Here is a 13,031-nt window from a genome sequence, read left to right as displayed (position 1 = left end):
AGCCACTGATGCCAGCACCCCATACATACTTAGTTGTCAGTGGCTCCAGGATGCTGCCCCCATCTGCCAAGCTCGGCGGAAGGCAGCTCCGGCCAGCCCCGGAAGAGATCCCCAGCTGGCAGAACTTGGGGAACCCCACTAGCCACAGCAAGGTTCAGGGCTGCTGTTTACCATGCTGGTGACCAGGGCAGAAAATAAAGAAGCCCCTCCCCCAATTCCCTCTCATCCAATCGCTTCATCTGCTGTTACAGTCACACTGACAGACCCTCACAAATTACAGAACAAGAGATCACAAATTAGAAATAAAAATATGTAGACAAAATTGAACTGGGAACCTCAGCATGCACTGCAACACTGGAGAAAAAAAAAAAAAAACAAAAGCGCATTTCCTTTCTACTTAACACAATAAAAGACATCCACTATGCACATTTCCCAAAACTAACATATTCCATTTAAAACATTCAAAATAAATGATTTTTCTACCTTTATTGTCTGGACATTTTATTTTTCCATCAAGTTGGTTCCAATTTCTCTTTCCCGCTTTCTTGTTTGTTTTCTGCTAATTCTTCAAGCTGCTGTCCATTTGTCTTTTTTCTCCTGTCATTTCATTTCCTCACTACACCTGCCTCTGAAATATTGATCTTTCCATTTTAGCTCTTTCCTTTCTTTTTCTTTTCTGCCTCTGTACACTCAAATTTCATCCTCTTTCTAAATCTTTTCCTTATTTTACTTTTAAGATATCACATTTCCATTTCCTTTCACCCACTAGCTCTCCCATTCCCCATCTCTCTCCTTCCCAGCCTACCATTCCTTTCCATCTTCAATCTACGCACCATTACCATATTTCTACCCCTGTAATCACTGTTCTCTCATTTATTTCCTTGCCATTTCCACTCCCTAGGCCTCTCCCCCATGCTTTCCACCATTCCCAGTGTCTCCCTCCCTCCACCCTTCCAGCCCAGCATCTGTTCCCTCTTTCTTCCATCCTCACCCTCTAGCCTGATATCTCCCTATCCCTTTTACCTCCCATCACCAGCATATTCCTGTCCCATCTCTCTCCCCTCCCCCATTGTTCAGCATTTTTCCCTTTCTCTTCCCTACCATCCATTGTCCATCTTCTCTCCCTGGATCCATCTTCCCTCTTCCTCTCCTCTCCTCCACCTTCATGTCCAACTTTTCTCCATCTCCCTGCCTTGAGACCCTGGTCTAACATCTCACTCCCCCCCACCCCAGCATCTCTCCATACTCCCTTCCCCTCACCTCAATGCCATGTTCAACATTTCCCCTTTCATCTCTCCCTCCTTTCCACTTTCATGTCCAACACTTTTTTTTCTCTCTGGTCCTTTACCACTCCTATGCAGCCGTTCCCTCCCCCACCCCACCCGTATCCAACAATTCTCCCTCTCTTTCCCCTTGCAGCATCTCTCCATCCCTCCCCCCACATGAAACAATTATTCCTCCACCCTGTCTCACTCCCTCATCCCAACAGTGTTCCTGTCTCTCCCTGACCCCTCAAGCCACCTGCCAATATGCTGTAGGTTTTTCCCCTCCCCCCGCCCTGCCCGCCGACTTGCTGCACCTTTTTCTCCTCTCCCCCCCCCCCCCCGCGAGCCACCCGCTGCGTTTTTTGTTCTCTCCCACCTCCCAACCATCCGCCAGCGTGCCACAGGCCCGCCCTCCCTCCCCTTCCATCCCCGCCACGGTCCAGCTCTTCACGTCTGCAGCGAAGCCGCACGCTGCCGCTACACAACTGCTTCCTTCCGGCCGCCCCCACCTTCTCCAATACTTTCTGAAGAGGTGGGGCCAGCGCAGAGGAAGCACTCGTAGCAGCGTGCGGACAGCCCTGGCGCTGCTGCAGACGTTCAGAGCTGGACGGTGGGGATGGAAGGGGAGGGAGAGCCTGCGGCGCGCCGGCGGGTGGCTGGGAGCTGGGAGAGAACAAAAACCGCAGGAGCTAACACCACTACAGGACAGGGATGACAGGGGAGGGAGCAGGAAGAGAACAAAACCTGCAGCGCGCTGGCGGGTGGCTGGGAGGAGGGAAAGCTGAAGTTGTGGTTTGGTTGTCTGAGGTGCATCGTTGCTGGGTGGGCCCAAGCCCAAAGTGGGTGGGCCCAGACCCACCCATGGCTACACCCCTGAAGTGGGCGTGGAAATGGGAGGGGCATATGCAGAACAGAGTCGTTCGTAAAATTAACGTGCATTGTTATAGAATGGGGATATACGCTTTTACGCCACATTTCAGTTGGTGCAAATGGCCACGCCTAAAGTTAGGCTCGATGCTCAGGCACAAGTGTTATTCTATAAACTGTGCCTAACTTTAAGTGTGGCTTATAGAAGAGCGCTTTTTTTAGCGCCATATATAGAATCTAGCCCTATATTCCTATGGTCTGCATGGCATTTAGCGCATGATAATCATTAGCCCGCCTTAATAAAAGGCCCCCTTAGTCTCGAACAGATATAAATGAATCCCAGCAGATGAATTTGAGCTGGGATTTCTGCAGGTTTTGCAAGGCTATTTTATAAGACACATAGGCAGATATGTGTCTTTAAAAAATAGACCCAAAAGACTTCCGGTGACGTCACGGACCTGAATGGTTGCCTGAACCCTTAGCTCCGCGCCTACCCGCTTACAAATCGCTTCATTTGCGGTCATCCAGACCGGTAAAAGTGGAGGGACCGGTATCTTAAGACGCGACGAGAACCCGAGCACAGAATGAGCAAAACAACAGCCTCCCAGTCGAGAGAAGGAGAGCGGAGCTCGACGAGACAAGGGGCGAAAAACCGCTCGAGGCGCGTGTCGCCTGATCCGGGAAACTCTTCCGGCTCTGAGTCAGCTGCTTCTAGCGCCGAGGTGCGTAGAACTGCTTTAAGCGCCGTATTACCCAAAGAGCTGGCTAAATGTCTCAAGGAAATCAGAGCAGAGATCAAGGCCTCTAAACAAGAAATTCTCGACCACGTGGACGCCATTAGCCTCGATCTCCGTGAATTAGGGGGCAGGGTCGAGACGCTGGAAGAGCGCGTGGACGAGCAAGCTGAGAAAGCAGAGGCGGCAGAGGCCCGTTTTACAAAACTAAATGAACAGTCTGAAGAGCTGCAATATAAACTAGACGACCTGGAAAATCGCGGGAGACGTCAAAATCTTAGATTTCGTGGAGTCCCCGAAAATGGCAACATGGAAGATGTGCCCACGCTTGTGCGTTCGATATGTGAGAAGCTATTGGGAGAGCAATTGGAGCCAGCAGATCTTATATTTGACCGGGCCCACAGAGCTCTTAGGAAGCCAACAGATAATAGACCCAGAGACATAGTGGTGAGATTTTCATCATACACGCTTAAAGAAAAAATATGGCAAAAAGCGCGCCAAAATCCGCCAGTGGAATATAATGAGGCCAGAGTCTCCGTCTACCAGGACTTATCGCTGTTTACATTAACCCAGAGGCGAGCGATGAGACCCGCGCTGGAAATTTTACAGAAGGAGAAGATATCCTATAGATGGAACTTTCCCTTTGCCCTGAGTGTGGAATTTAAAGGCAAGCAGCATCGGTTTCGTCGGCTGGATGAGGTGTGGAAGTTCTTGCATGAAGCTGATTTGACCACCCAAGCGGTACCTGCAGGGGACATGGCCTCCGCAACGCGAGAAAAATTGCAGCAGTGGAAGAGAGTGCCTCAAAAATCCAAGAAGCAAGACGCTAAGCTGCGAACATGACTGATATGACATTGTGTCGTTGGTAATGATTTATGGGCTGTTAAATATGTTTCCAGGCTCTGCCTATGTTACTGTTCTAAGATGTAGCATGGGAGTTGAACTGGTAAGAAGTGGGGTGGTATTCAAGAAGGAGAAGAGCAGAAGGGGGACTGGATGATGGTAAAAACAGAAGGGGGGGGCGGATTGTTGTGAGGGTTTGGGGGATCAGTTGGTGTCTGTTAGGGCGCATTGGGGAGTCCTCCCACTCAGGACCTTAAGGTTCTGGCTGGTGGATGAAGTCCATGGGGTTGGGCCTAGGGGGCTCACAGGGGCAGAGGGTTGGGAGGGGAGGGTGGGAGACTGGCTACAATAAGTGGAGTGGGCAGGTCACTACTGGGATAAATGGGTACAAAATAATATGGCACTTAGCAGAGCTGTTGATAAGGGCAGGGGCCGACAAGCCTGTTCACAACATGATAGGATGGGCACTGACTTAAAGATTCTCTCCTATAATGTGAAAGGCCTGAACATGCCACAGAAAAGACAAAAGCTATATAAAGAGTTGAGGCAGCTAGGGCCTCATGTGGTTCTCCTCCAAGAGACACACCTGGCGGGCAAATATGAAAGACTTCTCTCCTACTCGGACTACCCGGTGGCGTATTTCGCCTCTGCAGCGGGATCAAAGAAAGCTGGAGTGGCGATCCTAATTCAGGCTGCAGTGGGCGCACAGGTGATTAAGGTAAAAAGGGATATGGGAGGCCGTTATATTTTCTTGCATATAAAAATTGACCAAACAGATCTCACTCTGGCGTCCATTTATGCGCCTAACACGGGGCAGGCGGATTTTTTAGAAAAGGTTAAAAACTCTCTAGCCATTTTTGCGCAGGGTTCTCTGGTAATAGGAGGGGATTTCAATACTGTGATGAACCCCGGACTTGACCGATCAGGCCCTAATAGAAATGAAGGGCAGAGGGATTCCCTGGCTTTAAGATCCTTAGCAAACTCCCTGGGTACGGTGGATATGTGGAGAGTAAAACACCAGAGGGTGCGAGACTATACATTCTATTCCGCAGTGCATAAAACCTATTCCCGTATTGATTATCTATTCTTGGATGCCACATTAGTGGAACGGGGACCTGACGCAGGGATCGGCAGTGTGACCCTATCGGACCATGCCCCAATATGGGTTACTTTGCCAACTATTAGGGCTGAAAATAAAGATAGAAGATGGACATTGAATGTGGGCCTTCTACAGGAGGGGGAAGTGGTGACAGGTTATAAACAAATGCTGAAAGAGTATCTTGAGTTTAACTTGGAATCGGGACCCTCACTCAGCATTGTTTGGGATGCTATGAAGGCGGTATCCCGGGGCTACTTTCTTCAAGTAGCTAGTAAAAAATCAAAGGCCCGTAAAGCGCAGATAGCAAAATGTATGGAGAATATCCGTTCTCTGGAGGAACAGCATAAGGCAAATGGGTCAGAGAGGGTTCTGAGTGAGCTTAGTAATCAGAGAGCGTGGCTAGATTCTGTATACTCAGAGCAACTTAATATGCTACAAAATAAGAACAGGATGAACTCCTATGAGCATGCCAACAAGGTGGGGCGTCTCCTTGCCATAAGGTTACGCAGACAAAAAGTTGACAGGGCAATTTTAAAGATACGGGATTCGGGTGGGGGTGAACTCGGTACATCGGAGCAAATACGAAAAAGATTTGGGGAATTCTACCAGGATTTGTATGCCCAGGAGATTAGCCCTTCCCTGGAATCCATAGATCAATATATAAGAGATAGTGAACTACCTTCTCTGAGCTCCCAACAACAGGCATTACTAAATGAAATGGTTACTCCCAAAGAAATTCAGGAGGCGATCAGTAGTTTGCCATTGAGTAAATCACCTGGCTTGGATGGGTTGCCTAACGAATTCTATAGGAAGTTCGCTCCCGAGTTATCTCCGCTCTTAGCAGACTTGTTTAATCAAGTTGGGATAGGGGGATCATTACCTCAGTCAATGATGGAAGCGTGGATAGCTGTATTACCCAAGCCGGGCAAAGATCATTTTGAGTGCGGATCTTATAGACCCATATCGGTATTAAATACTGATGTCAAAATTCTGGCTAAGGTTCTGGCTAATCGTTTGGCCCCAATTCTCCCAGTTCTTATACACCCAGATCAAGTGGGTTTTGTATCTCATCGCAAAGCGATGGATAATATTAGAAGGGTGGTTGATATTATGTACTTGGCAAAATTAAATAATAAGCCGCTTTGCCTCTTAAGTCTTGACGCGGAAAAAGCCTTTGACCGGGTTCACTGGCCCTTCATGTATGGAGTAATGGAGAATATGGGGTTTGGGACACAGTTCTGCAGATGGATTCAGGCCTTTTATGAGTCCCCAAGGGCTTGTGTTCGGGTTAATGGTGGAAATTCAGAGCTGTTCACGCTGCATAGAGGGACTAGACAGGGTTGTCCCCTGTCGCCCTTGCTGTTTGCATTGGTGATGGAGCCTTTTGCGGCCCAGATGAGGTTGGACCCTATTATTTCAGGAGCTAAAATAGCAGATAGAACCCATAAAATGGCCCTCTTTGCAGACGATGTGATGCTGTTTGTTACTCGCCCTCAATCCACTCTCCCACATCTCGAGCAGATGATCAGAGAATACTCTGCAGTGTCGGGTTTCAGGGTCAACATGGCAAAATCAGAGGCTCTGAACGTAACACTCACTGATGAGGTGGTGGAGTCATTAAAGACTTCATCCCCGTTTAGTTGGGCTCCCAAACAGATTAGGTACTTGGGGGTGATGCTTACAAGGGAAATGTCAGAACTCTTTAATGCAAATTACAGGGGGTTGGGTAAAACCATCATGGAGGACTTAGAGAGATGGGGAGAACTGGGAACATCGTGGTTCGGTAGAATAGCCATCCTTAAAATGAACATATTGCCCAGATTGTTATACCTCTTTCAGACGCTGCCTGTGATAATGCCCAGGCGATTCTTGGCTACTCTGCAAGACAGGTTGGTGAGATTCGTCTGGGCAGGAAAACGTCCGCGGTTGGCGAGATCGCTGTTATACAAGGATAGGAAGAAGGGGGGGTTGGGGGTACCCAATCTTACTTGGTACTATAAGGCAGCACAAGGGAAAGCAGCACTTGAATGGTACCAAGATTACCCAGATCGTCAATGGGTGCATATTGAACAACATTCGATGGGTGACCAGCCCCTGAGTGCCCTAATGTGGCTGCCACGGCCTTTTAGAAATCTGGCTGAACGAGCTTGCCCCCCCATAGCTGTTACACTTCACTATTGGGATAGTTTGTTTCCTAAGAGACAATGTGTATTGACCAGGTACACTCCAATTGCATTTAATCCCTTATTCTTACCTGGCACAGTAAAGGGGATTTTCACTAAATGGAGTGAATTGGGTGTGAGAACATGGGGCCAGCTGTTCGAGGCGGAGTCACTGTTGCCATTTAATGCACTGCGGGATAGTTACCCAGGGGTAGAGGGCGACGAGTTTGCCTATTGCCAATTGGCATCCCTTCTCAAGAGTAAGGCTGTGCGAGAGGTAATGCAGCGTAAGAAAATTGACCTGGAGGAGATATGTGAGAAGTTTGAATCTTCTCGGGGTTTGATAGGTTCTTTGTACCGTATCCTGAGTAATCAGGCTTCCGGTGGTGGAAAACATAGGGGAGTCTGGGAGCGGGAACTGGGTGTGCAGATGGGAGAGTCCGAGTGGGAGAGAATAGAAAGAGCAGTGATGCGGGTATCAGTTCATGTTCCCTTGCAAGAGAATGCGGTCAAAGTATTATATCGATGGTACCTTACGCCGGCCCGTCTGCAGAGGATCTTTCCGTCCTCTTCGGACATGTGCTGGAGAAGGTGTGGTCACAAAGGTACAATGGGGCACATTTGGTGGAGTTGTATTAAAATTCGGGCATTTTGGAAAGCTGTACATTCTAGGCTGCAGCACTGGTTGGGGTGTGTTGTGCCATGGGCCCCTGAGATGTTCTTGTTTTCAGCTAGGGCCGCAGGCTTACTGTCACATCAGCAGACCCTAGTTCAATATGCGGTTGGCACAGCAAGGGTCATTGTGGCGGCACATTGGCGAAAGGTGGGAGTTCCATCTTTATCTCGATGGCTTAATAAGTTGAGATATGTTCGGGAAATGGAGAGACTAGTGGCGGAACGTAAACAACAAATGGTTAAGTGGCGTTTAGTTTGGGAACCCGTATCTTTTGATGCTCTATAAATCTAGTTACTAAATACATTGAATGCCATGAGGGGTAGTGCCTAGTAGTGTCCATTTGGAGGGTGGGGGAGGGGGGAGGGGGGGATGGGTGGAGAAATCTTTGTTTTTCTGAAAATTGGATAAAAATGTGAAGTTTATTGCTGATGACATAGTTCTATTGAAACGATTGAATGTACTCTTATAAGCTGTAAGGGTAGAATCTTGTATTAGAATAAGCATGTGGTACTTTGTTAGTTTTTGTGGTTCCATTGTGCTGTTTCAATGATTAATAAAGACTTCTTGCAAATAAAAAAAAAAAAATAGACCCAAAATAGATGTCTACTTGCACCTCCAACCTAGGTGACCTGTTATAAATTACCCTCTTAATGGATTTTTGGACATATGGATTAAAGCTCAAGAAATCACGTAAAAGATCAAATGGAGTATGAGGGAGTTGGTGTTGAGTTGAATTAATGGGAAAAAAAAAGCAGGGGACGTTTTAGGTAATATGAAGAGAGGTGTGACATTAACAAAAGTGACAGCCACCCAAGAGGTCCTCTAAGCATGTTCTCACCTGGTGTACGAGTACTTATTGTTGCTCCTGTTGTGGAGAAGCTTCACCACAGGCTAAGAGAAAAAAGGAGGATAAGAGAGTCAAGGAATCAGCTGTTTAAACCCCTCCCCCAGCTCCCAGGTTTCCTGCCTGCTCAGTCTCTGTATCTCTTCCTCTCACCTTAGCACAGGACGTGATGATTTTCTGCTCTTCCTTCGCCGAGGTTACCATTGGGATCAGGCACACCGGGTCACAGCCTTCATTTCTCTGCTGAGAAAGGGACAGAGAGAAGATTTCAGACAGAGAAATTATAGGATATTTGCAGATGATGGTATGAGTGCCACTATGACAGAAGGCAAAAGTAGAGACTAATAGACGATTCACCACTGGAGACGCGAGTCCAACCAATTTAAAAGAGGGCTCCAGGTTTTATGAATTTCAAAGTTTCATAGTTGCTATGTAACTTTGTAAGTCTAAGTGCTTTGAAAATACGCCTCAAAAGGAGGCAAGTGCTGATCTCTCTGGATTCCTAGTTGTGCCTATAAGTTGTGAATGAATTGTTCTGATTGGTTTGTGTATGCTTGCATAATAAAAATAAAGTGTGAAAAAAAAGTTATTGCCAAAGATGCACATAGTGGCACTCATATCCAAAATATAGAACAGGAAAAGTTCTCTATGATGACGAATCACAGAAGGCAAAAGTAGAGACTAATAGACGATTCACCACTGGAGATGTGAGTCCAACAGTCTTTATTATATCAGAGATAACGACCCGACACAGGCCGTGTTTCGACGCTAAAAAGCATCTGCATCAGGGGTCAATAAATACACCAAGTAATGAATGCAAAACGAAGAGTCCTACTTGTATATGTGTTGTCAACTCACTGATCACGTACCACCAAACAGAATATGCTGGATACAAAGCACTTAGACTTACAAAGTTACATAGCAACCTATGGAACTTTGAAATTCATAAAACCTGGAGCCCTCTTTTAAATTGGTTGGGCAGCTAGGGTGGATCTTGCCAGAAGAGGAGGTGGTACCTGGAATTGGAGAATGGCTTTCCAAGGTTGGAGAGATAATGAGCATTGATAAGATAGTGTTTACATTAAAAAAACATATATGATTACTTTCAGGAAATCTGATCCCAAGTGTACAGAAAAATGAGCAAAAAATGAACACTTTCTAAACTGAAGCATGGATGAATTGTAGTTATCTGTTGTTTTTAAGTGGAGAGGTGTGGTAGCCGTGTTAGTCCACTTTTAAAGGTTATCAATAGAAATCAAACAAAATAAAACATGGAAAAGAAAATAAGATGATACCTTTTTTATTGGACATAACTTAATACATTTCTTGATTAGCTTTTGAAGGTTGCCCTTCTTCGTCAGATTGGAAATAAGCACTTATTTCCGATCTGACGAAGAAGGGCAACCTTCGAAAGCTAATCAAAAAAATTGCAAACCTATGCAAAACGTTACCTCAGGACAATAAGTACATCGATAATTTCATCAACAAACTGAACCCACCACTAGGAGAATACCCTGCGGACCAAAGTTGGTCAAATTTCGCTCTCCTCACCGTCAAAACAGTTACCCAGGCGATTAAGAGGTACTCCAACAGCCACTGTCAATTGGATACCTGCCCCAGTTACCTAATAAAATCCGCCCCACACCGCTTCATAACAGACCTCACATCCCATCTAAACTTCATGCTTCAACATGGCACCTTCCCTAAATAAAAAGGCAACATCCTTCTTACCCCAATCCCAAAAGACACTAAGAAAAAAACAAACTACATTACCAACTACCGTCCAGTAGCATCTATACCACTGGTAGTCAAATTAATGGAAGGCTTGGTAACCAAGCAACTTAATGACTACATAGACAAATTCACGATACTACACAAATCACAATCAGGATTCCGGCCATTACACAGCACCGAAACAGTATTACTCACTCTCTTAACTAAATTCAAGCAGGAAATAGCAGTAGGTAAAAGTATATTTCTCCTACAATTCGACATGTCGAGTGCATTCGACATGGTCAACCATAATATATCACTAAGACTCCTAGATTACTTCGGAATCACTGGTAACACACTCAAATGGATCAAAGATTTCCTAACCACAAGAACATATCAAGTGAAAGCTAACAAAAACATATCTTCACCTTGGAAACCAGAATGCGGAGTACCACAAGGATCACCACTATCGCTGATCCTCTTTAACCTCATGATGACCCCACTAGCCAAGTCCTTATCATCCATTCAAGGCCTTAACCCATTCATATATGCTGATGACATCACAATATATATACCATACAAACACGATCTAGCAGAAATCACCAATGAAATCAAGATCAGTTTGAACATCATGGACTCATGGGCAAACGCATTCCAATTAAAACTCAACACAGAAAAAACACACTGTCTAATCATCTCATCCCAATATAACACATATAAACCCACAATCTTAAACACCCCAGGTTATACCCTTCCTATCGCAGACAGTCTGAAAATTCTCGGAGTAACAATCGACCGGAACCTCTCAGTAGATAACCAAGCGAAATCTACCATAAAGAAAATGTTTCACTCAATGTGGAAACTTAAGCATGTGAAACCATTCTTCCCGAGGGATATATTCCGCAGCTTGATACAATCAATGGTACTAAGCCATGCCGACTACTGCAATGGAATCTATGCGGGTTGCAAAGAACAAATTATAAAGAAACTTCAAACTGCTCAAAACACAGCAGCCAGGCTCATATTTGGAAAAAACGCGTTTTGAAAGCGCCAAACCCCTCCGAGAAAAACTGCACTGGCTTCCAATCAAAGAACGTATTGGTTTCAAAATCTGCACCCTGGTTTATAAAATTATCTACGGTGAAGCCCCGGGATACATGACAGACCTCATAGACCTGCCAACCAGAAACACAACAAGATCAGCAAGGACTTATCTAAATCTTCACTACCCAAACATATAGGCGCCCGGTATAAGAGGCTTGCCGCAAGCCCCAAGCGTCTCTCTCTCTCTCATCGCCCCCCCCCCCCCCCGATGCACCGTTTATCCCTCGCACTCCCTCTCTGCAGTGCAGTCCCTATAATTAGTGTCTCTATCCCTCTCACTCCCTCCAATGTGCTTTAGATCGCCCATCGCTGCCGGTAGCTGCACGCCAACCTTATTACAGCTTGCTTCAGGGCTTCTCGGCCTGACGGCATGACGTACCCCGCCTCCTCTGACCAGCCTTCCTTATGATGCGTCCAGCCCTCGCAGAAGCAGGAAGGCTGGTCAGAGAAGGCAGGGTACATCATGCCGTCAGGCTGAGAAGCCCCGAAGCAAGCTGTAATAAGGTTGGCGTGCCGTTACCGGCAGCGATGTGCGATCTAAAGCACACTGGAGGGAGTGAGAGGGATAGAGACGCTAATGGGACTGCACTGCAGGGAGGGAGTGCGAGGGATAAACGGTGCATGGGGGGGGATGAGAGAGAGCCTGTCAGTAAAGGGGGGTGGGCTCGTTTAAAGGCAGGGCTACAGAAATTATAGGTACTTACCCCTTTTTTTTTTGTGGGGGTGAGCAGGTTAATAAGGGGGAAAGGGGAGGGGAGGCTGGGGTGGAGGGGACATGAGTTGGGGCAATTGGGTTGTTAAGATACAAAAAGATATGATTGTTTAAAGTAATATGGAGGGGTTGTTGGGATGAGTACAGGTTATGGGTATTGTTCTTGTTATTAATATTGGGTTCTGTGGGCCTGATCTGGAATGCTGTAAGCGAGGACTCCATAGAGAGCTGCTGTGGGTAACTTGTGTTGATGGGTTCATTGATGTTCTTGTTTTATAGTATGAAAAAAAATTGTTTTCAATAAAAATTAAAGTAAAAAAAAAAGGATAGAGGGAAGGAAAGACAAAGGAAAGATGCACACGGATGGAGTGGAAGAGAGAGAGGAGAAATGCTGGACATGGATGGAAAGAACGGAAGACAGAGGAAGTATATGCACATGGATGGAGGGGAATGGAGTGAGGAGAAATGCTGGATATGGATGGAGGGGAAATTGCTGAATTTAAGGGCTGGATTGGAACACTTTGAGGGCAGATGTTGAAAATGGAGAAAGGATAGGGACAGGGCTACAGATGGTAGACAGGACTCATAAGGATGGTGGACATGGTGAGAGAACAAATATCAAATGGAAAGAAGTCACTGCATAAAACAGAAGACACTGAGACCAAAGCTAATAGAAAAACTAAATGCTCAGACAGCAAAGGTAGAAAACATTTTTTTAATTCAGAATTTATTAATTGGAATATGTCAGCTTTTGGAAATGTGCATCTGTGATATTTTGCATGCAAGTTTCAATTTTTCTAGTATTGCTGCATGCTGAGTCCGGCTTCTTGAGGTAACTTTCCAGTTCAGTATTTTGCCTTCATATCTGTTGTGTCATGTGTTTTTTATGTGTGATCAAGATGCAGTATTCTGCTAGCGTGTAGTATTTGCAGCCCTTTTTGTTTTGTTTTGTTTCACTAGGTTGTGTACTGGTGTTTTAGAGACAGGTGTAATTATAGCGCTGCCTTTCAAT

General features: G+C 46.0%; 1 protein-coding gene across 1 annotated transcript in view; it reads right to left on the bottom strand.

Moving 5' to 3' along the window:
- The window catches only part of KCTD13 (potassium channel tetramerization domain containing 13), an 81,561-nt gene that overhangs the window by 60,545 nt on the left and 7,985 nt on the right, over positions 1–13,031 (bottom strand). Inside the window, exons 4-5 of the mRNA XM_030209425.1 lie at positions 8,644–8,733; positions 8,485–8,537 (exon numbers count right to left, since the gene is read on the bottom strand). Coding sequence (XP_030065285.1) covers positions 8,485–8,537; positions 8,644–8,733 — 143 coding nt within the window. The remainder of the gene's footprint in view (positions 1–8,484; positions 8,538–8,643; positions 8,734–13,031) is intronic.

The sequence above is a fragment of the Microcaecilia unicolor genome, chromosome 7, assembly GCF_901765095.1.
Source record: "Microcaecilia unicolor chromosome 7, aMicUni1.1, whole genome shotgun sequence".
In the NCBI taxonomy this organism is placed as follows: Eukaryota; Metazoa; Chordata; class Amphibia; order Gymnophiona; family Siphonopidae; genus Microcaecilia; species Microcaecilia unicolor.
Note: the sequence above shows the minus strand (reverse complement) of the source record. Positions and strands in the feature narration are given on the sequence as shown.